The sequence below is a fragment of the Gloeophyllum trabeum genome, assembly GCF_000344685.1.
Source record: "Gloeophyllum trabeum ATCC 11539 unplaced genomic scaffold GLOTRscaffold_00011, whole genome shotgun sequence".
In the NCBI taxonomy this organism is placed as follows: domain Eukaryota; kingdom Fungi; phylum Basidiomycota; class Agaricomycetes; order Gloeophyllales; family Gloeophyllaceae; genus Gloeophyllum; species Gloeophyllum trabeum.
In genome coordinates this window covers 83,146-106,085 of record NW_006920420.1, presented here as the reverse complement: position 1 = coordinate 106,085, position 22,940 = coordinate 83,146, and the positions used below count along the sequence as shown (strand labels likewise).

The following is a 22,940-nucleotide window of genomic DNA, read 5'->3' as shown; positions in this document are numbered from 1 at the left end:
GAGTTTAGCACCACGCAGGTGTTCATACGTCGAGGTATACCGAGGTTACACGAGGCGCCTTCAATTCCTGAGTTCCCTAATCATGTTCTCGTTCCAACACGTGAATCAAATTCATGGACCTGGGCACCAGCTCGCACGGGAAGGTCTCTGGAACACTAGAAGGCGTCATTGAAGTGAGGTACTTGTTGTAAAAAACTCATAAACATACCTGACCATACCGGAACTAACCTTGAAATCATGCGACGGTAGTGGGTTCTCGGTGCCCTGCTTATCTTTGGTGCGCCTGATATCGAAGACGGACAGAATTGTAACGAAGACTATCCACAGGTGATCTTCGGCGAAGTTCATACCAGGACATGAGCTGCGATATGGAACGAAGTCAGATCACTGGTATGTAGCCGCAGGTCATAATATCCGCGTACCGCCGGCCGAAACCGAATGCCACTTCCCTAGGGTCGAGCTGGGGTGTCTTTTCCGTACCAGGCATGTAACGGTCCGGATTGAACTGCGAAGGGTCCGGGTACAATTTCTCGTCATGAAGAATCGACCTGAATGGATACCGGTAGATGAATCATGGAGCCCAGGTAGCTCGACGCGTGAGTAGAGAACGTACGTACCACACATTCACGAACACTATGGACCCTTTCGGAATGACATATCCTCGATATTGATCAACTTCGTTTGACTGATGTGGGACCGCTGAAGTGGCGTATTAATGGAACGATTGATTGATAGATCGGCGAACTGTTCTGCGGCGTACCTAGGGGAACAGCGGGGACCCACCGAAACACTTCGAGAACCAGGCAGAGGCAATACTGTAGAGCCGCCTTGTCAGAGAACTCGGGGAGCCGCTGCCCTTCGGTGACTAAGTCTATTTCAGCTTGTGCCTTCGCCATGACATCGGGGAAAAGGACCATCCTACGAATCGTCAGGATCGGTTGCGCAAAAGGTGCGAGCAGAGTGCTCACGCCAGCATGAATGAGTAGAATGCAGATAGGGTCTGAGTTATTATTCAGAGGCCGGAAAACAGGCAGTAATGGGTTGACGTACGGTATCTGCTCCCCCTGCATAGAAGTCCATGTTCATTAGATGTCGTCCATACTCGTGTAGCGCAGCATACCAAGATAAAGTACGCCTGCGGTCGCCTTTATAATATCCTCGTCCTGTCGCGATTCCTCACCCTGTAGCATATGCTCGACCAATGATGGACTCGCCGTTCCCTCGATCTCAAATGAAGATGAGACATACATGTCCGGATATTCACTAACGTACCAGAGATTGTTTTACGTCGCCGAATGGCTTGTTTATCAGGTCAGAGCATAACTTCCTCCATTCGCGAGCTTGCCGTCGAAATGTCGCTCCCGGGAGCCATTCGGGGACATACTTCACTGGGTTAAATACTCAAGAGTCAGAAATCCGCGAAGTTCTGGTAAGCGGAAGCATGCTGACAAACTGGAACGAAGTCAACCAGGTATTGACCTACATTTCCTGCAATCACTAGCGACTCCGTTGCTGCATCTGCTACGCGAACGTATTCGTCCCTGCGCCCATCATTTTTGCACCCGTACAAGATCGACATCATTGTTACCCCAGAAGCACTAGAGTCTCGTCATGAGCTTGTGATAGCCTGAACGCGCTGTTCTCATACTGTTTGATCAAAGAGAGACACCTGTCCGGAGACGTATGAAGCTCCCGGACCAGTTGACGGGCTTCGCGCAGCTGTATAGGATGATTACGAGGCAGGACTTGTTTTCGTAGCTGCCCCACGACACTTGACCTGTATTGCCTGAACCGAGGGCCGTAAGACATAAACTGGATAGCCCAGTCCCATCCCATGCTTGGCAATCATTGTAGTGAACAGCCAGCTCAGTCGACTGTAACTCACAGATCAGATATCATGGTAAACTTTGGCCGGTCAGAATAGATGCCACTTCGCTTCTCCAATAAGTCCCGCGCGACATGCAACGAGTCAAGGACTATCAGGTGTCGGCCCAACGCATTAAGGTGCATTATATCCCCTAGCACGCGCGTAAGAAAATGTCCGAGATACGCAGAAGTCTGGATACCATATGACTTGGACCATTCGGAGTACTTCAGCCATTGATGCGAAGGCGGTATTTCCAAAGCATTTCCAACTATGGGTAGTCCAGGAGGGCCTGGCGGGAGAGGTAAAGACCGTCGCAGACGCAGATACACCAGCACGGAAGCGAGAAAGAGGAAGAGTGTAATGGGAGTTGCTTGGAGCATTTCCGGAGTCGAGAGGAAGACTACTAAATGGTAGTACAAGCAAACGTGCACTGATTCGAACGTAGCTGTGGGTGGGAGTGCCAGTGTCCAAACATAGCCTGCTAATTCGTGATAATGATAGCACGGTTCAAGCGCTGAAGCTTGGGCATATCTTGGCGCTCGACTGAAGGATTAGCTGACACTATACCAAGTCTCCAAATGAAACAATGCGTTACATACATACGTCGTTGGACTCGTCGCAGCGGTTGAAATCTGTGAGACATGTGGCCACTTGCAGAAGAAGAGCGTGGGATACTGACTCGGACGACTCCGGGACCTCATCGATTCGAAGACTCACTGGCAGACACTACTCTAAGGCTCCGTTCGGTTGCACGGCCGCGTCGCGGCGCTCTCAAGGCGCCACAGCCAGCTCGGCCGTGTGGCAGTGCTTTTAGTGAGAGGCGATTGGCTGAAAGACTGTTTTGGCGTCGTTGGCCGCGACGCGGCCATGCATCCGAACGCAGCCTAATAAGGCCGCAGGGCCGCGCTCGTGCGCAGCAGAACCCGCTACCTTTGACTCGAACTGCGTGTAGGCAGCAGCTTCGAATGGGGCTCCTCAACCTCCTGCAATGTATTGATAATTTCATAGACCTATGGCGCAGGACATGTATAACATATCACCACAAGTCTCGGAAATTTATATCAGAACTGAACAAGGCAGTCATGTTCTTCATGCTCCAAATCTCCGGTCTCAACCACCCCTTATGAATCGAATGTCCTGCCACTTCTATGCATCCCTCTTGCCTGAGTGTTCAAGTTCCTCTGCCTGTCACTACATTCAATACCATTCACCCTCCGTTTCCTTTTGTGATATGTTTTGATGTCATACTTTCCTTATTTGAGACTTTAGGGCAGGTTTCTCCCGATCTTGCAAATCTACTATGTAAGTTGTCCACATCAAGGACGCCAAAACCCACTACCAAAGGTAGCGGGAATGATAATAAAACGCATGGGGAGGTGTTCATAGCCAAGAGGGGGTCAACGACACTGACCTCCCTTAGTGACAAGGACCCCGGAGACACAAAGGGGTAGGACCACCTTCCGCAGAAGGTCTGCCGAGGGCTCGGCACTGACATCATGTATCCGTAGTCAGCCTGACTTCCCATGTCTGCTCATTCTCCTCGACGCGTCTGTGGCGCAAAAGCAGCCAGTATATGATAACTTTGGTTCCCAAGCTGTTATGAGTCCGGCTAGCCTTGGTATGTTAGAAGTGAATATGTATTGGTAGAAGTACTTGATATATGTATATACACTAAAGGAATCTGAACCATTATACTGCATGTCCTAGAATATTAATCATTGGACTGCTGCTTAAGGTCTCGCTTGCAAAGCTCATGTAGCAGCAGCCTAGATAATCGCCAGTATCGCCGACCGGTTTCGCTGAGAGGGTAAAGTACTTACGCGGATATGTGAAAGAGTACGCGCGGAGTATTTCGTTGAGTCCAATATCGCGCGGACGCGTCTGTCACGTGACCTGATGGATGGTCGGTGAGATTTTTATTCACTCATTCTGGGTATTTTCTGGCGGTTTTTTGGTGCTATGGCATATTCTACATGAGAGGACTCCTTATGCAGCATTATGTATGATATCGAATGAGGGAAACGTCTAAGACGCAGAATGACCGCTTTTAACGCGATTTGGGACCCCAGACACTGAAGAGGGGCCTACTGATGGTGAGGTCCGTGTCAGAGATCCGGATCTTTGCCCCCTCTTGTTCATAGCTGCGATCAAGCTTTTACGGTCACCAACTTTTCCTGAACACCACCCCCTGGATCCTTTGGACTCGGAGTCTTGTCTATGCCGCTATACTACATAAATGGCACGTTATTCGTATCAATATTGGTGATACTGCCACTCCATAAGGATGTAATCCGCTAAGATCCCAGCCCATATTATAAAACCCGTGTCGCCGTTAGCCTAGAAAGATGTGAGTAGCATTAGACCACAACCACACGCATTCTCACCTTGAACTTTCCCCAGCAGTCAGCCGGATCGTCGACGTCAACAGTCCGGAGTTGCCAAATGAGATGCATGGCAGCTCCAGCAATGGAAATTATAAAGAATGGGGCACTGTGTTCGTTTACGACGCCGACATGCCACAGGCATCCGATGAATATGGCCGCAAAGCACGACAGGATTGGACGGACTTCCGAACCAAACAAAAGTGCAGTAGATTTCACTCCCGCCTTCCGGTCGTCCTCCTTATCCTGCATAGGCCATCCATTAAGCTCAGCATGATAGTCACACGGGATACTCTGACCTGACAAGCGTAGATCGTATCATAAACAATTGTCCAGCTGATATTTGTGTCATCTGCTGCCGCCAGATACCAGCTTCGAAGGTCACATACTTACCACGCAGATCCGATAATGAGGGGTATGAAGAGCGATAGGTCCATGCGTCCAGTTTCTCCGGCCCATGCGACAGTGAAGCCCCAGTTCATTGCAAGCCCTGCCCATGAACGTGTCAATTTTCCTACTTTACGCTGAATGTGTCATCTTACCGAGCCATGCTTGAGGCCAGTCGATCCAACGCTTCATGAGGGGATACAAGGCGTGTAGAGGGAATACTCCGAAGAGCGCGAAGCCTTGACTGCACCGCATGATAATACCGCCTAGGGTTGGCGTACTGCTAAGAAACAGATGAGATGACTTACGCGACACTATTGCTCCATGAAATCATCCACGCGCAAGCAATCAGATGCAATAGAAGGCATATCAAGGCCTCATTGAGTGAGATTGCGCCTGACGCGAGCGGTCTCGTCTTCGTTCGCTCTGTTCTCACATAGATTAATCTTCACAACCTCGAAAGCCTGATATGCCCTGTCTGCTGGAAGGCCTGGCTTACCCACTTGACGGTCAAAATCGATATCACAGATATCGTTTATGATGCATGCGGCGTTGTGGGCGAGGGTGCTTCCCGCAAGATAGACCGCAAGCTTCGCAAGTAGCTCTGCGGCTGGCGTGCGGGAATGGTAAGCCGCCATCGTCAAACCCCAAGCTTCGTACTTGTGGTCAGGCTCTATGTACGAGTGTATATTCCTGCCAAACGTACCGCACGGCCAAAATACCAGAATGCTCCCCACGGGAAACTTATGAAGCCGAGTCAGTTCAAAGTATAGTCCCCATTTCGGACGACACGCGGGTGGTGTCGACGAGATCTTCGTGTCGTGGGTATCAACGATCATACTTCAGAAATACGATGAGGAGGGTAGTGTCGAGTGCTGCTCGATTCTTTCATGCGGCATAAATGCGCTAATGCCGTATGGCCTGAGATTTCGAGAACCACTATAATAGCACACTGCACATCAGAACCTGTACAGCAAGGCTTCCCTTCCCATGATTACGACATGAGCATCTACTTTTCCTGAGGCACGCTGGGATCGAATTTATCTATAGATGCGTCAGATCCTATCGTAACTTCATCTTGAAGCCCCATCAAGCAGGTGTCAAATCCGTGAGCTTCCAGATATTCTCGGAACTGAACGATCCATATCAGAGATGGGATGTCGTGATATTCACGAGTCAGCGCAACGTACCAATAGGTCCTCTTCCATCATACAATCATGGGACAATGGTTTCACCATGAATATTGTTACCAAGGTGCTAAAGACAACCAAGCCTATCGGTGATGTCAGCTGAAACCACCATGCGAATGACCGCGTGAGATGAATACTGTACCGCTGGCTATCCAAAAGGGCCCCGTTTCAGCCAAAATGCTATTCCCGAAGCCTGCCTCAATTTGAGTATATAGCGAGCGTCAACCTCAAAGCTTCATACCGTTGGTAATGGCTGGGAAGGCTAGAGAGTGCACCTGTCAATATAATAGGATACGGCCCACGGAGAGGTAGACATACCCCATATACCTGCAAGCGCACCGACTTTCCCAGCAGCCGCGGCTATTCCATAGAATTGACCCCGCACAGCAGTCGGAGCCGTCTTCGCGGACAAGAGGAAGACGCAGTTACCCGGACCTACCCAGCGTCAAGAGCTGTTTATGGGTTAATCATTGCCGACTCACCAACTTCGCTGAAACTCAGAAAGAGGCCGTAAAGAATCTCCCCACCATGTCAGTCTGCTGCCTCCTGCTTCAGTACAGAGCGCACTCACTGCAAAGGCGGCGACATGTTCTGTCAGACTGAGCAAACGGTCATTATAAAGGAAGCTGACACCCGGCTGGAAAACGTACGGCTTGTATAAGGCACTGAGAAGGAAGCCAACCACGGCTTGCAGAGTCAATCCCAACGCTTGGCAGTACTTCGGCCCTATGGCATCCATGAGGAATGCACCCCCTATCGTCCCTTCACAATCGTTCTTCCATCAAATGCTCGTAGAACGTAAAGAGGGCACGTACCTGGCATGTAGAGCAGACTGGTATACAGATTCTTAGTGATCGAAAGAAAGGCCAACGGGACAGGCGGCGCACTTGATAACGACATTCCAGCCAAAAATTACTTCGAGTGATTGTGAGCCTCCTGTGATACTGGTAGAATAAGTCAGGATCGTCGCAGACAAAACTTACACAACATACGTGTTGATGACTGTTGACGAGAAAATTTCGAACTGAAGTTGTTGAGCGAACTTGTAGTACAGATCGTGGGATAAAAACATACTGGGTACCTGTAAATAACATTTCAGAGTAGAGCACACGAATCACGAGGCCGGACACTCACAAGATGAAGTCGTATATGCACCAGACGATGCAGAGCGGAAGGAGGCTTCGCCAATATCGCTTAATCACAAGCTTATATGGGATTTTTACGCGCTTCATTGAGTCCTTCCGATAGCTTGGTGTCTCTTCCATTTGCATCATTCTCCACACGAATACTGCGATCGCCGGAACAACGCCTAGCCCCAAAGACAGTCGCCAAACCGCCCTTAGGTGGTTGTCACCGAAACTATTGGGGCGTATCATTTAGTAGGGACACTGGGAGCAAGACATAGGTGGAATAGCAAACCAACATCCAGTATGCCACGAGCGGAACAAACGAAGATACGACGATTCCAAAGTTCAGCACGGAATCTGCGCACCCATCGTGATGAAATGAAGGATCAAAATGATTGAGCTACACACGTACTTGTGGACAAGGTAAACCATCGATGCTGCGCCGCCTTTTTGATAGCTGCTTCTTCTGACAACTCGGCGGCGGCGACCGCACCGCAGCTGTACTCGGCACCTATCCCAATCCCAAGGAGGAATCTGCATGCGCTAAGCATCGCCAACATTCCTCCAAGGCTACCATTCGCTCCGTGGGATGCAGCAGAAAGGCCCGAGAACACGGCCACTATACCTGATGCAAACATCTTATACACCATTCGTAAGTGAACAAAGTGCAAGGACGAATATCTAAGACAAATACGCACCATGCCGAACTTACGACCCACTTTGTCCGCCAAGTAGCCGAAGCTTACCATCCCTACAATCGTGCCGGCAAAAGCCAGACTTGAAAGGGTTGTACTATAGTTGTTCTTCGTCATGGCTGCCTTGCCGTAAATACGTGTGAGGACTAATCGACCCGTGCTGTTATTTTGAGATCGCAAAAGAGAAGGAGGACAGTATTACTCGTGTTGACTATTATTGTGCAGTGAATCTTTGAATGCAACCACTACTAAAACTGTGACTTACCACTGCCAATGACTCCATTAGCGTATCCTGCGAATAAACTTCAATTCCACTTGAACTAGAGACCCAGATAAGGAGCTTACCGTCAGAGAACAACGCCGTCCCAGATCTGGAAATCGTGTTAGAAGATGGAGGAAGCTTGCAATGGGACATCGACGAACGCAAACATAAGGGAAAGCTGGGACCAACGCATTCTTTCTGTCTTGCCAGGCATGAGGGGAAGCTCTGTAGACCAGCAGGGAGCAAAGGGCGCCCGAAGACTTGTGGTGCATCCATCCCGTATATATACCCAAGTCGCTCGTTTGCCTAGAGCTCAAGGTACGAGCAGCGAGAAGGCCAAGTAATTATATGGTGAACCCAAACTGACAGATGGAGAAGCACTGCGAGCAATAGACACATACCAACATGTTCGGCTCGCAGTGACAGAGAGGTCAGCAAGCCAAATCCCAATGAGTCCGTCCCGACTAGCTCAGACGTCTTGCGTGATTCTTCGTCGCATGACGAGGGCTTAATAGTCCTCAAATACCTGCAAAAAAGCATCACCATTGAACAAAGAGTCACGTAGCAATAAGTGCAAGGAACCGTCGAGCTATGCCGAGTCGGAATCTCTCCGATAACAAGCTCCGTCCTATAATAGCTGAGACGAACGTGCGCCCGGCAGACCTATGATATCGCAGTTCCTGGATCATAACCTGAACGCCACGACGCCGGGCCCCATTGCAAAGTAGGATGAGGAGCCTGAGGTATACGGGCACATTCACCTAGAAGAGGCTCGGTATCACCTGCGAGGAACCGATGTGTCGCAAGGATCCGATTCCAGTCTACATGTTTAACCGTTGTGGCGATCTTGGGACGGGAATAAACGGTTCCATTTTCCAGACGCATTCGAAAGATGTGAATTGGCATGGGTGCGAGATGTTCAGCAGAAATGACCTTGAGCATAGTGGGCATTGAATATCGTCAATTCAACCAGTGTTGCTGGCAAGCCGGACCTTGCCGAAACGTTCAATTGGTCCTATCCCTACCAGACGAGGACCGCGACATGTCATCGAAGTAGCTGAGAAGGACCCATTCAGGCCTCCGGATAACCAACGTCTAGATTCTCAGACATAAGGAGGATACTTGGTATATCCTGCGTCGACCGCCGGAGCAAGCGCCTTGCTATACTTGAGGGAACTGGGTGACCTGCGCGGGCGATCTGCGTGGAGGAAACCTATAAGCCGACATTATTGCGATAAAGGGATCTCTCACTGGTCGTCCGTCGCATCCTTATGTATAGAGGGATAAGATGGAAGGCCTGGCGATCCCGAGATTTCGCCACGGGATATCTGAGTAGGGCATGACGGGACGCTTTATCTGTGCTGCCAAGGGTCTGAGTCTATCGTGCCATGACGAAGTGAATATCCAGACCCGTGATAGGAAAATCAGATTCAACATCTTTATCGCTGCAAGCAGGACGTAGGACCGAGATAGGCAAGAGAGTTACATCCGCACAAAATCAACGCAGCAACTCAACAGATATAGATAGGCTCTTACGGTGTGCATTCTAGGAGGCGAATCGTTAATGGGGCGCTGAATAGACCCCTGCGGTTCGCGTCATCGTCGCCGCTCTAACCTGAGGGCACGCATCGATATTCACCCTCGCCAGCACCGCTAAGAACATCGCACGCCAGCCATTAGATGCAAGCTTACCTGGGAGTCTCATAGCCAGCGTCCTTCGAAGAATTAAAGGAAGGGGAACACTCTTGGAGCACTCGCATCGGAGAAACCGCGCGCCGCATCCAGACAGACGATCCTAGTGCTGGTCGACCCGCCTTCGATTATCCATAGTCGAACAGTACGAATGAATATCCCTCATATCCACTGACATCAATGAACGCGGAGATGAAGCACAAAAGCAGATCGGAGCGCATCATCGAAGCAACGCTCGGTCTCGTGATATCCGTCAGCCAACGGGGATAACGCCTCAAACGCACAACCTGCAGAAACAGGAAAGACGATCAAGCTTTGCCCTCGAATGTACAGATCATCGTTTGGTCAGAGGCGTATAAAGAGAGGGCTCTAGACGGTCTAGAGAGTCATCACAATCATCACTCACCGCTCAAAACAACTCATCCATTCCTCCCACTCACCAAACAAGCATCGACATGGCCGGAAAACGCACTGGAAGTGAGAGCCTGTCCCTCCATCACGCCGACAACGGGTCTAACGCACACCCACAGCATCCCCGCCGTCCGGCGGCAACAAGATGACTGGCAGCGCCTCCGCGCGCATCCAGTCCACGCAAGTAAGTCGTACACTCCCTCTTAACCTGAGCGAACACGGTACTTACGCTCAAGGGCGCACAGGCCAAGGGGGGAAACGACACCGGCAAGGGGAGTTTCCCCGCTCGTGTTCAGTCCGCTGCTGCTCGCAATACGAACGCAGGTAGCGCTGCGGGTGCCGGCGCTGGAGGAAAGGCTGGCGGTGCTAAGGGTAACAAGGCATAATCGGCTGCGCTGGGTGGTGGAGGCGTTGGCTCTGCTGAAGCCCAAAGAGTGTGTGAAGACGAAAGGGAGACTGAGTGGTTCTTTACTTTGATTGTAACGTCCGCACTGGAACGCATTGTATGTTTGGAATAGACTTCTTGAAATCGCGCAAGTGGTCCGCATAGCGAAGGACTGATCATGGATTGGTACGTGGGAGAAATAATGAGGACGCTGGATCAGCATCAGTTGTATGGCTTCCTTGGAAGCATCGCGGCAAGGGACGCGGAAACTCGCACCGCGGTGCAAGAGCAACGACATGCCGAACACGGGCTGTAGAGGCTTAGGGCACGATGGATCTAAACGATACTCGTCACGACGCTCTGAGAGCATGAGAACGCGCGCGCCCAAGAGACCACGGAGAGTGCTCCCTAGCCTACCGCGGCGAGTAACACTCTCCATCATCCCTTGGGAACGGCATTCTCATACGCCCCATAGACTGTGAACTTGTTATTGGGTGCATCACACGCCGTACATCTTCTTTGCATTCTCATTTGCCTCCTTCATCACCTTCTCGGTGTCCCACCCCTCCCCGACGACGCCCGCGACGAACTCGGCCGTCCAGGGGATCATCGCTGTGTGGCAAAGCGGAAGTTTACCTTTCAGCGCGGGGAGCGACGAGTAGAGGTTTGCCGGGATCATGAACGGCGCGTCGGTCTCGAGCAGGATGCGGAGAGGAGGGGTGGATGAGAGATGCCGGATGACGGCGGAGGTGTTGAGGTTGGTCGAGTACGTTATCACGCCTGCTGATGTGTTATTTAACGGAATAAGAGCGGGACAAGGGGAAAGACGTACCTGTTATCCCAATGTAGAGATTGGGGAAGTGGTCCAGCAGCCTCTGCGCAAACTCGGGCGAATCGGTAAAGCAGTGGATGTGTATCTGCCGGTCCAGTCAGCAAAGATCCTCTGTATAGACCTCAAGATCGTACTCTATAATCCTTTGGGACTTCCTCCTTCAATATCCTCTCGGTATCTCCTTCCGCCTCGCGCGTGTGGATCGTGAGCGGCTTCCCGAGCCGGACGGCGTGTCGCAGTTGCCTGCGCAGGACATCCTGCTGGATCTCGCGGGGCGAGTTGTCGTAGTGGTAGTCAAGCCCGATTTCGCCCCAGCCAACGCAGCGCGGGTGGGTCATGGCATCTAGACTAGGTACGCGTAGTTAGAGGAAATCCGTCTACTTCCGCAATGAGATACGAACATATCTTTCTCGACATCGTCAGTGTAAAGCTTCGCTTCGTGACTAGGCACACCCTTTTCAGTTGGCTTAAACGGACGCGAGGCTTGCATAGCTTACGGGTGTACTCCTGCATTTCCAGAGTCAGGTCACGGATCTGCGCCCACTTTGCAGGGACATACCCATCACGAACCAATATTCGATCCCTCCCCAGTTATCCCGTCTCCCCTCCGCAGTAAGCGCCGAGTCCGCCAACTCCTTCCATACCTTCTGCACCGGTGCTTCACACCACACATCCACGATAGCCTCGACTTTGTGGCGGGACTGGGTGTATATACCCTTCACGAAATCGAAGATGCTGCCATATCTCCCTTCGCGGTACTTGCTCTGGTACGATGAAAAGGTAGATACCAAATGCGTATGCGTGTCGACTATCTGCTCCGACCCGCTGCAACTTGGGTGTGCGGGGAGCAAGAGATGGGATTCGTGTGGGACCTGAAGCTTTTTCTTGTTGTTTTTTCCCATTCTCCTCGTCGGCGCGGATGATAAGTATCGCAAGCGGTAAAATTGAGGACAGGTAACTTGTTGTAGTTGTAGGACAAGCTTCGGCATTATGGCGCGATTACTAAGTTCGGCTAATGTTGTCGGGAAAAAAATATGCACGTGTCACTTACGCGCGTCTGACTCTGAATCTCCCACTGTGCCAGAGCAACGCATCGAATATTAATATTATAATTTCGGTTTGTCTTCTTTCCTTTCACTATTACTCTTACACTAGTGTGAATCTCCGGTAAAGGGCTACAGACGCTGACAGCTTACAGTGAGAACGGTTTGGACTACCACCCCATTGACCCCCCGGTGGCAGGATGAGTTCAAGAGCCTTGCCACAGCGACTGGCGCAAGAATGAACCGAGAGGTATGATAGAAGAGGGGCATGCAATTTGACAACGGAATCTAATCTCAGCCGTTACAGCACATCTACTACCTCCGGATCCGCTGACAATGGAGCCGTTCCTAGGGCAGAATAAGCACGTAAACAGAGGCGGAAGTAGCTTTGGCGCCTTGAACGTGTCGAACAGCATCCAGTTCCAGCCGTTTGCAGATCGATAGGCCGTCACGTCAGAAAGTCACATATAGTCGGAGTGTGTCGGACATGGTGCCACGGATGTCCCAGAAATTAAACGAAGTCCAAGTGGTCTGATATTGGGGTCTTGGGGACTTGAATTTCCTTCTCCAACATGGTCCGACTGTAAATGATTTTCGAGAAATGGGCCCATCGAACTGCAAACGGCTGTCATACTTCCAGTTACGAGCGTAGTGAGCATTCATAAGGAAATAATGTATATATGTAGGTTTCAAGAGCTCCCGAGTTGCCGGAAATACGTTTACCCATTCTCGTGGCTGTACTACTCGTATTGCCACTCGCGCCGGTGTGGCAGTCACACGCGCCACTCTCTTCTGACCTCTTCACACCCAGCATCCCTATCGACGCGATATTCAGCGAACTGACGCTTGAGGAAAGTATGGAGAGTATTCCTTCGTATGTTCGACCTTTTCCTATCACCTAGCGACTTCTCTTAGTCACCCTCTTTTCAGTGCGGCCGACATTTTTGGCGAGATTAGGCTGGATCCCGCCACACAGGCGATGTTCGACGATGCAGAGAAACATATCGCGCGATGTGTGATGGAACTTGCAAGACTTCGGCGCGGTCGCAATGGCTTGCTACCTGTTGCGCGCCTCCCAACAGAATTACTTGTCAAAATCATAACGCTCGCATGGGAAGAGTGTGCGCAGGCCAACCCTTCCTACCTTCTCGGAATTTCCAACGTATGCAGTCACTGGAGGGATGTAGTTCTAGGAACCCCGGCTCTATGGTCCCGTATTAGCCTCGAGAGGCCATCCCACCTGAAGGAGCTGTTGAAGAAATCTGCACAGCGTCCGCTCATGGTGGTGGGAAACCTTAGAAAGAATGATCCTGCAGTGGAGGCATTTAAAATTGCTTTGGAAAATCTTACTCGTATCCGCTCTTTAGATCTTCATCTCTGGGATAAGCCTCCGAAAGGTTTCAAAATGGTTCGGAAGCAGAACCTACGGAACATGCACTCCATTGCGCTCTCCGGGGAGCGGTACATCCACGGCGACACGAATTCCCTGAAGTGGATGTCTAAGCTCCAGCTTCCAAGCTTACAGAAATTTAGAGTGAAAGATCTCCGCCTGGCCGTGTACAAGAATCTGCTTCTTCCAACATTGACTTGTCTATCGATTACTGGGGATTCACAAGGAATGAGCGTTTCCACTATCCTCTCTACTCTCTCGGCGCTCCCTCGCCTAGAAACACTGGAACTCTCTGGATGCGTGCTAATTCCGGATGACCGCAATGGATATAGGTCGGGATTGCAGGGAAGAGAACCCAAGACAGTCCTGACACATTTGCGGTCGCTATCCTTGGAGGCAAACCTTATCGAGTGCGCCACACTCCTCTCAAGCCTGGATGTCCCTATGGGAACCGACTTGCGGATGGTACTGAACGGCTTGTACTACAAGTATCGGACCAACAGTAAACCGCTTCTGATGACGGAGGTGCTCAGCCCGATACAGACATTCATTCAGAATGTCGTGTCTGCGCATCCGCTGACGAAACTAGCTATCAGAAAAACGCGGAGGGAGAGCATCATTACAGAGCGGTACGAAGACTACGTTACTTGGCGGGTTGCGCCGGAGGGTAGCTCATCACCGTCAAGTCAAATTATGACCATCTCCGTTCCCCGTTCCAGAATACATCTATCTCGGCTGGAAGGGGATGATGGAGTGAGGGATGCTCTGCTCGGTTTCCTAGTTTCGCAGGATCTGGCGTCTCTACAGGTTGAAATACCTATGATGGCAGCCGATTGGAAGCGAAAACTTGGGGCACTAGTGAATGTCCGTAGGCTGTGGGTCACTGGCGCCGACCAGGAGTTCATTGGGGCGCTATCTTCTCAGGGGGGAGCCCCACTTTTATTCCCTCGTCTACAGCACCTCGTCATCGAAGAGGACGGCACCTGCTGTTTTGACGAAAAATTCGCCCGCAATGTATCTGCTGGACTGAAATCTAGGAAAGCTGAGAAAAGGCAAAAACTGGAGCGTCTCGATGTCCGCTGCGTCCAGACCTGGCCCCATGGACCTGTCAAGCGCCTGCAGGGTGTCGTCGGGACTCTCACCTTCCTTACTCCATTCAGAATCAGCGAGTTGAGTATGGAAGAGACGTTTGATACCGAAGACGAGATGAGTGAGCTTGAAGACTCGGAATAATTTGGCGGAGAAGAGGTGGTTAGGTTGCAGCTGGGATGTACGCAAGGAGAACGGGGTGCTGATTATTTTTCCTTGTTGTTCTTGCCTCTTCTCTAAGCCAGCGCGGATGACAGATATGTAGAATTATATTTAGGTGGAATGTCATGGTAGAGGCACAGCTTTCAGCATTCCCGTGTAAATTCCCGAATCTGTATTTTACTTATTTGACGGAAAACATATGCACGTGATAGTTTACACGTGACTCATTTAAGTTGGCGCGTCCAGGACGCGTCCGCAATCCCTGTCTGCTCCTGTTCCTTACCATCACCTGCTTCGCCGGAATATGCAGGGCATGATACCTTGCACACACTGGCTCGCTCTCTGTTTAATTGGGCACATAAATTCCTCGTGAATGTCTGCAGCTGCATACAGGTGAGAACGCATCGGCGTTTGACAATATCGACCGAGCGACACCCGCTTAAATTGCAATTTTTGCCAGAATACGTTGACACTTTTACGTGGAATGTATAGGACCGCATGTGTTTAATGGGCCCATTATTCATAGTCCAACATACTGTGCGTGCAAGTCAGATCGAGCGGCTATGGTTTCTCTGAGAGAGGATCAATTACTGCCCCCGTTCCAGCAAAGGCTGCTATGACTAAACGCGACCTCGGAGAGGGGAGGCAGACAATCAGGTTGAGACGGGCGTGGGGAGCTGGGGGCGGGAGGAATAATACATCGGTTAGTTTCACTCACCTGCATATATGCGCCCTGAAACCCATTGAGGTCCTCCTGCATGCATTCTGCACGAGGGCAGAGTGCTCCAGGCACGGGTCACGACATTGCACCAGCAGCTGGACCTCTGGTCGATACATGCGCGTATATCCTCGCACTCCTTCAGCAATATGAGCTCCACTACTCGAAGGCAATCTGTGTACAATGAACGTCCACTGTGTGACACCTGCTCCATAGTGTCCAGGGCACTGGCCTTTCTTCGGGCAACTGGCTCGGCTCGTCAGAGAGCGCCTTGAGGCCTGCGTGGCTTACAATCAGGGCCCCTGCGGTAAGCTTGTTGGGAGATGATCGCTGTACTCCCTGTGTCGGGGGTGTGCCGGGACACCCCTTCTAAATGCGATGCTCCCCTTGTTGCTGCCGCACGCAAAGTCCCATCCCATGAACATCCAGCGCGACTCGGAAATTATGGTGGTAGCATGGGTGCATGTATACAGAGACGACCACCCATCCCAGGTATTCATCTCCTACCGATACTTCATTTCAGGGTCTAAAATAGCGCATATGCAAAAGGCATGTAAGTGCTGCGAAAGCCGATAGTACGTGATATCTGTCCGCCGTAATGGGGTGCGGGTAGTTGACAGTTGTGAGTCAGCGCCTGTGTATGAGCGTATCACAATATGATGGATATGCTTGCCAGCACGACTTGGAAGACTGAAGACCAGCAGTATTGACTCTATCCGTGGACACGCCATCCTCATTGTTTTTCTCCAGCGCCTGCACGTTCCGCGCTGGGAATATGCGCCGCCATAGCGCTACGCAGATGCCTTCGGTTTTCCCGCAACCAACTGCCAGTGAGCCGACTCAAAAGATAGTTCTGCGCATTGTATCGAAAGTTGATTCAAGGAAACATGTACAGATGCTGCTTGAAGTATGGCAACCAAAAAAGGCAATGCTGTGTTGTCGCGGTGGCCAGATGATGCCCGGCGCCGTTGTTGACGGCTGTATTTGGCCGTCGCCGTCGCTCTCCCTTCTACCGCCGTCGTCTTCAGAGTCCAGCCCTCCCTCCCTTTCTGTCCTCTTCCCCGCCCGCCCCGCACCTTGCTGCGGCCACATTCTTTTCTACCGACATTCCTTCTATTCACGACGCAGAAAGCACATATCTAACATGACTGGTTCCCAACATTTCAAGGTTGGCAGAGTCGGCCATGCCGGATCCCACTATAACAAGGTGCAGAAGCAGAAACGAGACAGTGAGTTATTCCCGTCGATTTTGATGTTCAAGTGTATGGACGCCTCTCGCAGCATGCTCGAGCGGCGGTTTCTACAAGTCTCCGTCGGGAGGCGACACCATCGACGTCTCGAGCAGCGACAAGTTCAACATGACGTGGGACACGTCCTGCCTCAACAGCACCGCAGTCGACATCTACCTCTACGCCCCCGGCTCCACCTCGTCCCTGCTGCACGTCTGGGAGAAGGTCAACTTCAAGAACGGCAACTACGACGCGGAGCTGAAGCCCAAGTGGTGGAATGCGACGAGCTCGGTCAAGCTGCAGCTCGCGATCGTCAACTCGGGTGACCCGCCGTTCCTGGCGACCATGCCCGCCGGACCCATCTTCAGCGCCAAGTACATTTCGCCCTCGAGTGGGTCGACGCCCGCGTTTGCGGATACGTCCGCGCTCGAGAACACGGTGGAGGTGGTGAACAACTTTGATACGCCGCACCATGGCCCGTCGAAGGGCGGCATCGCGGCCGCGGTGATCTTCCCGCTCCTCGTCGTTGCGCTCGGCGTCGCCGCGTACATCAAGTTCAGCCGCGAACGCGGCAAGGAGAAACGCAAGCGCTGGAGCGAGGCGGTCGACAAGCGCATGTCCACGATCTCGACCGACTGGAAGTCCATCTCCGCCGCGGGCGCGACTGCCGCCATCAGGAACAGCATCGCGGTCAACAACCGCGCCTCGTCGTTCTCTTTTGGTGGCGGGCAGGCGGGCGTCGGCGCGCAGGGCCTCTACACGCACGAAAACGCGCCGTTGGGCGAGGATGGTGTGCCTCAGATGAGTCAGCTGCGTCCCGGCGTGCGGGCGAGTGCGTATACTAGCGAGCGGGTCTCCCGTGTTTCGTTCGCCGCCGACACCCGTCCCTCTGGTGAGCACTCTCGTCGGAGCCTGGCTACCAGCCGGGCATTTCACAGCAGCTTCGTACCTCCCGTGCCCCAGCGCACGGATACTGGTATGACTGCGGATTCTGAGCCCCTTTCGCCTACCCAGAAGGCGGGTCCTATGGACCTCACCGCGGATGAGATCGAGGCCCGAATTAGCGGAGGTGGTGCTGCCCCTCGTCCCAGTGTTGATGTACTCCCGGCCCTTTCCAGTGAGCACATCCGTCACATTTCTCTCCACTCTATAGTTTCTAATACGCCATCTTATCTTCAGTGATGCGCACTGGTGCGAATGCCGATGGGGACAATGACTACATCCTGAGCCCTACTTCTCAGGCCGCCGAGTTGCCCACTCCGCCTACTCCGTCGTACTTGCCGCCCAAGTCTCCTATCATGGGAGCCATGCCTATGCAACCCATGCCCGCCAGCGTCATGTCCCCCGATGAGATGCTTCGTGCTTACGCCGAGTCGCGCAAGGCTGGTAACGGTACCCCTTCTCTCCCTGGGTCTCCTGCTCCGGCCTTCCCGACTCCCAGTTACAACGGAAGCGGTATGAGGACGCTCTACAGCCCGCCTGCTACCCCTGCGACGTCGCAGCCACTCATGGCCCAGTTCAGCGGCGAGACCAACCCGTTCAGGATCAGCATGGCCGTGGCATCAGAGCACAGCAAGACGAGCCTAGAGGGCCGTCACTCGCATGAACAGGATGGCGAGGGTTCCTATGATATGGGTTCCGCACGCTAGACTGCTTGAGCTAAGCAGTGGTATATCGGTCGCTGCTTCGGTGTACAGCGAAACCCGTCCGCCCAAGTGGTGGTAGACTCCTTCTCTCGTTCTGGTTCCAGGATGCGTATGACGGCCTTGGCGTTCTGCCGACGTACGCTAGTGTGCGTTACTCTGTTGCTCTATATACCTTCTCACTATACTCTCCCCTTGTAGTTCCACTCGCCCCGTGTCCGCCTTGTGGTTGTACCTTATCTATACTCTATCCTATCCTTCTTGGTATCCTTCTCCATCATCTTCATCGACTTCCTATTATTCTTCTCGATGAGGATACCCTGCGTTGACTGGTCACTGTGGGGCAGGTCTTACAGTTCTAATATACCCAATAGTGGTGTCGTATCTCATTGTGATTCAAATGTGTATGTTTCTTGGTGTTGACGTCCAGTGAGTCAAGACGTGTCTTTGTCGGCGCTAGCCCACAGGTGCGTTCCGAGCCTCTGGCCGATCAGTACAGTACAACTTAGATCAGTACTTAGGTATGCTTGCTTCGGTCACTCGGTATATAACGTTGGCGCCGGACCCCGACATGTCAATCATTCTCATCGCGATGTGCTGACCGTGTCGCCCTTGATTGTTCCTTCTGACGCCTTGGCATGAACGGGCATGAACGGCAGACACTGAGTGCCGTATGGAAGTCCTGAAGATATGCACGGGAAACACGGGTTGGATGGGCCGACTCTTCACGATGGTGGCTGTCAGAGGATGGTAAGTCCCTTGATTAAATATCCTCGTTACCTGGCGACGAGGGTACACAGAATTTCCCGACCTCCATCTCTGAACAGGTGTGTTTCACAATTAGTTAGTGAGCTTCCTTGGTTCCGACAAGCGCGGTGATCTGAATGACCGAACCGTCACATTACAATCCTTAGGTCAACTATTGCTGCACCTCGACCTTTTATCTCGAGCGATCACTCCAGTGTCCTTTGAATTCTCTGGAACAAGGTCGCCTGCTATCATGTTCCATGACATCCGCTTTACATTCTCTATTTTACGGTGGTAGTTACTGCTCTTCGCCTTCCACCGAAAACCACCTCACGAGGGTCGTACGCCAATCCCTTACTTTAGTCCCACCCAAGTTCGAGACTATCATGCCAGACTGGGATCCAGACAGAGTGCTGCTTGTATAGTTGGTTGTCTAAGGAATGGCGAGAACCGTGTTCACTCCTCTTCGTTCACGTCTGGTATGCTTCATTCACTTGATCGACCTGTCTCTTTTCTTATTTATCTGCCGTAGTTTTGTGAATCCCGGTGCTTCCGCTATTTAACCTCAAATCACTCGTTAATTCCCGTAAGCTATTGTCTGTACCGTGTGCTGCATTGCTCAGATTAACATGCCTTCCACGTCATTTGCTCAGAACGATGCAAGATGTCTTATGATTACTTCACCCGTCTCCTTGTTCTGTCCTTCTTTGCTTCGACCCTCTGGCGCATCGTGGCAGCTCCCATTGAGGTATTTTTGTGCCACATGTCTCGTTTTCTCGACTGATGTGTAACGTGAAACAATCCAGTCTCCGATCCTCGAAGGGCATAAGTTATCTGCTTTGAAAGGAAGTAAAGGAGTAGGGGGAGGCAAAGCACCCCCTGTCACCGTTGCTAGAACCACAAAACCGGTTACGGTCGGCAGAACCACCATCCCGGTTACGGTTGCCCCCGCCACCTCAAAGGTCAGACAGACTACTACTGCAAAACCATCTGTGCGTTGGTCGTTTCCACCTCCGCTGGTGCTTGATGCAGTTGTTAATCAACCTGGCGCACCTCAGTCGCGTCCACTGTCATCAGCGCGGGCCACCGCTGCCAGAAGTAGTTCTGTGGTGCGGAGCTCGTCGACTACAGTTGCTACAAGGATTTCTAGCTCGCGTTCGTCGACTCCTGTATCCTCTTTACGGGCCTCGCCATCGTCCACCCCTCTTGTCACGACCAGCTCCGTTCGCCGCTCAAGCTCCGTTCACCTCTCAAGTTCGATACCATCCTTACTGACCAAGTCCGCGACTCTCACCTCGTCTATCCGGAGTGCGGCTGCATCGGTCTCTTCGGCCAAAGCCAACTCATCGTTGGCTTCGAACCGCACGTCAATCGCCACATCATCCTTGCCTTTGAACGGCATAACGGCTACGTCATCGATCCCTGCAGCTAGTGGTAGTGCAGTGAGTGCTTGGGTTTATCCCCTAGAGACGCTGATGTACCGATCCGTCGCTCATAGTGCACCTTTAGGCCCAAAGGTTCGGGTACCAATTCCACCAAATCACCGCGTGAATATATTCCGGCAAACTCCATCCATACTCTCTCTTCTAGGGCCAATCCGGTATTCCTCGGCTGGCATCGTACGCAAAATAAGAACGCACATGTCTTCGAGAACGAAGGGGTCCTGCCTCCGCAGTTTGGGTCTGGCGTAAACGGAGAGCTGGGACAAGGTCTATACGTTACTGACGACCTTGATTCGTTCGTGCATGCGCTTCATCGTCAGCAGCGATGTTGACAAACCGGTTCTCTAGGGCACGGGCCTTTGCCAACAATGCAAAGAACAACGTGAACAGGCAGCAGGGCAAAGGAACTCCGAAAACTAACCCAACTGCCAACTTGGCTTTTGTCTGTAGAATATCTGCCCGGGATGAAACGGAGTGGATCAAGTTAATTCCAAAGGTGAGCTAGTCCACTTTATCCAGATAAATTGCTGAAAACATCCGTACTTCTTCCAGCAATAATTCCCAAAGACGGCCCCCAATGGTCAGCAACTTATCGGTGACGACGTTCAACAACCAGGCCAATCGTGACGCATTCGAAACTGCACGCCGAAACTTCGCGCAGGGCAATGGGCTACCCGGCGCTGCTACTGGCGCCTTCATTCGCTTTGCTCCACTTGACGTTGATAGGAATAGCGCAGCGAGCCAATTCGCAATCCCAACCTCCCTACAAGCGCTGTTGACAGCCGAGTGCTTCCCTGTCGATCCCGCTCACGAAATCACTGGTTTCCAGGAGGATCCTCAGCTGAGCGCTGGACCGCAGATTAATTATCGCCAGTTGACCGGTCCTTGGGACATTAATTCATCCACAGGTTGCTCGTAGTTGTGCGGAAGTACTCTCAGCAGCTCAAGGTTGGATTGAGGCACTGGCAGTGATAAGTACCGCGGATTTTCTACTGCAAGTGTCACGAGATACTATGGATGTACATTCGTACCGACGCAGGTACTTTTTATTGTTACACATCCGCTTCATCCTTATTTGATAAATCATGAATTTGTGTAGACTCGATCGGTCACCTAACATCTCCTCAGACTTTGTGCTTCGATCTCTACGAGTAACTCGATTACGGCCTTCCCATCAGAAATGTCGCGTTGAAGGTACTGTACTGTGAGGTGTTGAAAACTGAGGCTTTCGATTACCTTCCTTACCAGTGTGCTGAACTCTGCCTGTCTTGACCGTTCCCTCTTGATCATGATTGTTACGCGCTGACCTCGAAAGCACTGGTATGTGTTGTCATTGGTCAGATCTAGTAGAGAGAGGGAAAGTTTGCGATTTGATAGGTAAGTCTTGCCAGGGAGAACTGCAGGCTGTCAGTCTGCAGCTGTTTGGCCAGGTTAAGAATGAATGCTAGTTAAATGGCTGACTGAGGGAGGAAGGTACAGTAGAGTAGGCTAGTGAACATTTCCGATACGCGCCAGTGAAGTCCCCCCTTGCGCTAGGGTTCCGTAAATTTGGGACGGCTCCTAATTAGCATTGCTAATTTGCAGGTCGCTGGCCGGAGGCCAGATTTGCAGGTGTAATTTACCGTTAATTAGCAACGGGGTCCGGGGCGGAGCCCCGGCGCGGTCCGCGTTAATTAGCGCTAATTAGCATGCTAATTTGGTCTAATTTACATGCTAATTACAGAACAGCTACCAAGTATCCCAAGAGACCACCTCCTCAGATGTACTAATATCAGCTCGGTGCGCTGCTTTGCCAGCATTTATTGATGCCACTGGTCTGGGGTTCACAGCCACGTCCGAGAGGACATCTTGCAGAAATTCGGATGTGAGGTCGATATATGCCTCAAGCTCAACTCCGCCAATCTTGGGTAGAGTGAACTTGTCCCGTGCGATCCGACTAGTACTTGGAGGTTCCGCTTCATACTCACTGTCAGGTTCTTCGTCCAGCTCCAGAGGGCCCGTGCCCATAAGGGAAGGTTGTACATCGCTGGATCCCATAAGGCCGGTAGCTGAATCACCAAATATGGTTGAAGACATCTCTCGCCACTTGACCGTTGGCAGAGTCTTAGGCGCTGCCACCTATACTCGCATAGTGGTCAGCGAAGTTCGCAGTCCTGTGTAAAAGGTGGCTGATACCTGGGGATTCCACCTATGCCAGCCACGGATCATAATAGTGTCATTGAGAGTCAAAAATGTCTTGTCGACTCCG

The 22,940-nt window shown here is 51.8% G+C and overlaps 9 protein-coding genes across 9 annotated transcripts; 3 read left to right on the top strand and 6 right to left on the bottom strand.

Annotated features, from left to right (window-relative positions):
- Positions 1-165: 165 nt before the first annotated feature.
- GLOTRDRAFT_45842 (CyP450 monooxygenase) lies at positions 166-2,247 on the bottom strand (the record flags this gene model as incomplete). The annotated part of the gene is made up of 12 exons (XM_007870005.1): positions 166-361; positions 423-548; positions 618-699; positions 761-918; positions 969-1,000; positions 1,051-1,064; positions 1,121-1,226; positions 1,273-1,388; positions 1,450-1,598; positions 1,649-1,837; positions 1,886-2,018; positions 2,067-2,247. 12 exons carry the CDS (start codon positions 2,245-2,247, stop codon positions 166-168), a joined length of 1,482 nt encoding a protein of 493 aa, XP_007868196.1.
- A 1,873-nt stretch (positions 2,248-4,120) lies between these two features.
- GLOTRDRAFT_45519 (uncharacterized protein) lies at positions 4,121-5,062 on the bottom strand (the record flags this gene model as incomplete). Its single annotated transcript, XM_007869977.1, has 6 exons — positions 4,121-4,204; positions 4,252-4,494; positions 4,548-4,584; positions 4,642-4,738; positions 4,791-4,879; positions 4,944-5,062. Coding segments are annotated over 6 exons (669 nt in total), but the record flags the coding sequence as incomplete, so codon positions are not given.
- A 582-nt stretch (positions 5,063-5,644) lies between these two features.
- Positions 5,645-8,062, bottom strand: GLOTRDRAFT_131221 (MFS Git1p-like glycerophosphoinositol and glycerophosphocholine permease; the record flags this gene model as incomplete). Its single annotated transcript, XM_007870076.1, has 19 exons — positions 5,645-5,767; positions 5,826-5,908; positions 5,968-6,018; positions 6,067-6,087; positions 6,144-6,260; positions 6,308-6,344; positions 6,397-6,424; positions 6,476-6,587; positions 6,641-6,657; positions 6,713-6,769; positions 6,818-6,849; positions 6,900-6,906; positions 6,960-7,184; positions 7,249-7,309; positions 7,365-7,590; positions 7,651-7,793; positions 7,850-7,858; positions 7,913-7,939; positions 7,993-8,062. The coding sequence occupies 19 exons, from the start codon at positions 8,060-8,062 to the stop codon at positions 5,645-5,647; spliced, it is 1,446 nt and encodes a 481-aa protein (XP_007868267.1).
- Positions 8,063-10,056: 1,994 nt separating this feature from the next.
- GLOTRDRAFT_131220 (uncharacterized protein) lies at positions 10,057-10,398 on the top strand (the record flags this gene model as incomplete). The annotated part of the gene is made up of 3 exons (XM_007870075.1): positions 10,057-10,078; positions 10,132-10,196; positions 10,258-10,398. The coding sequence occupies 3 exons, from the start codon at positions 10,057-10,059 to the stop codon at positions 10,396-10,398; spliced, it is 228 nt and encodes a 75-aa protein (XP_007868266.1).
- A 498-nt stretch (positions 10,399-10,896) lies between these two features.
- GLOTRDRAFT_117106 (Metallo-dependent hydrolase) lies at positions 10,897-12,156 on the bottom strand (the record flags this gene model as incomplete). Its single annotated transcript, XM_007870074.1, has 5 exons — positions 11,779-12,156; positions 11,631-11,672; positions 11,364-11,577; positions 11,230-11,314; positions 10,897-11,177 (listed from the first exon to the last, which is right to left on the bottom strand). The coding sequence occupies exons 1-5, from the start codon at positions 12,129-12,131 to the stop codon at positions 10,897-10,899; spliced, it is 975 nt and encodes a 324-aa protein (XP_007868265.1). The 5' UTR covers positions 12,132-12,156.
- A 1,521-nt stretch (positions 12,157-13,677) lies between these two features.
- GLOTRDRAFT_131218 (uncharacterized protein) lies at positions 13,678-14,895 on the top strand (the record flags this gene model as incomplete). The annotated part of the gene is made up of 1 exon (XM_007870073.1): positions 13,678-14,895. The coding sequence occupies one exon, from the start codon at positions 13,678-13,680 to the stop codon at positions 14,893-14,895; it is 1,218 nt and encodes a 405-aa protein (XP_007868264.1).
- Positions 14,896-16,645: 1,750 nt separating this feature from the next.
- On the top strand, positions 16,646-18,959 carry GLOTRDRAFT_117105 (uncharacterized protein). The gene is made up of 3 exons (XM_007870072.1): positions 16,646-16,860; positions 16,913-17,977; positions 18,040-18,959. Exons 1-3 carry the CDS (start codon positions 16,776-16,778, stop codon positions 18,507-18,509), a joined length of 1,620 nt encoding a protein of 539 aa, XP_007868263.1. The 5' UTR covers positions 16,646-16,775; the 3' UTR covers positions 18,510-18,959.
- Positions 18,960-20,304: 1,345 nt separating this feature from the next.
- Positions 20,305-20,822, bottom strand: GLOTRDRAFT_131216 (uncharacterized protein; the record flags this gene model as incomplete). Its single annotated transcript, XM_007870071.1, has 3 exons — positions 20,305-20,487; positions 20,545-20,678; positions 20,732-20,822. 3 exons carry the CDS (start codon positions 20,820-20,822, stop codon positions 20,305-20,307), a joined length of 408 nt encoding a protein of 135 aa, XP_007868262.1.
- Positions 20,823-22,420: 1,598 nt separating this feature from the next.
- GLOTRDRAFT_131215 (uncharacterized protein) lies at positions 22,421-22,768 on the bottom strand (the record flags this gene model as incomplete). The annotated part of the gene is made up of 1 exon (XM_007870070.1): positions 22,421-22,768. The coding sequence occupies one exon, from the start codon at positions 22,766-22,768 to the stop codon at positions 22,421-22,423; it is 348 nt and encodes a 115-aa protein (XP_007868261.1).
- Between the last annotated feature and the right edge of the window lie 172 nt (positions 22,769-22,940).

Bases quoted from the DNA above. Each gene is read 5' to 3' on its own strand.
- GLOTRDRAFT_117105 (XM_007870072.1), top strand. From the start codon at position 16,776: ATGACTGGTTCCCAACATTTCAAGGTTGGCAGAGTCGGCCATGCCGGA. The intron at 16,861-16,912 runs GTGAGTTATTCC...CGCCTCTCGCAG, and splicing joins GCAGAAGCAGAAACGAGACA to CATGCTCGAGCGGCGGTTTC. The intron at 17,978-18,039 runs GTGAGCACATCC...TCTTATCTTCAG, and splicing joins TGTACTCCCGGCCCTTTCCA to TGATGCGCACTGGTGCGAAT.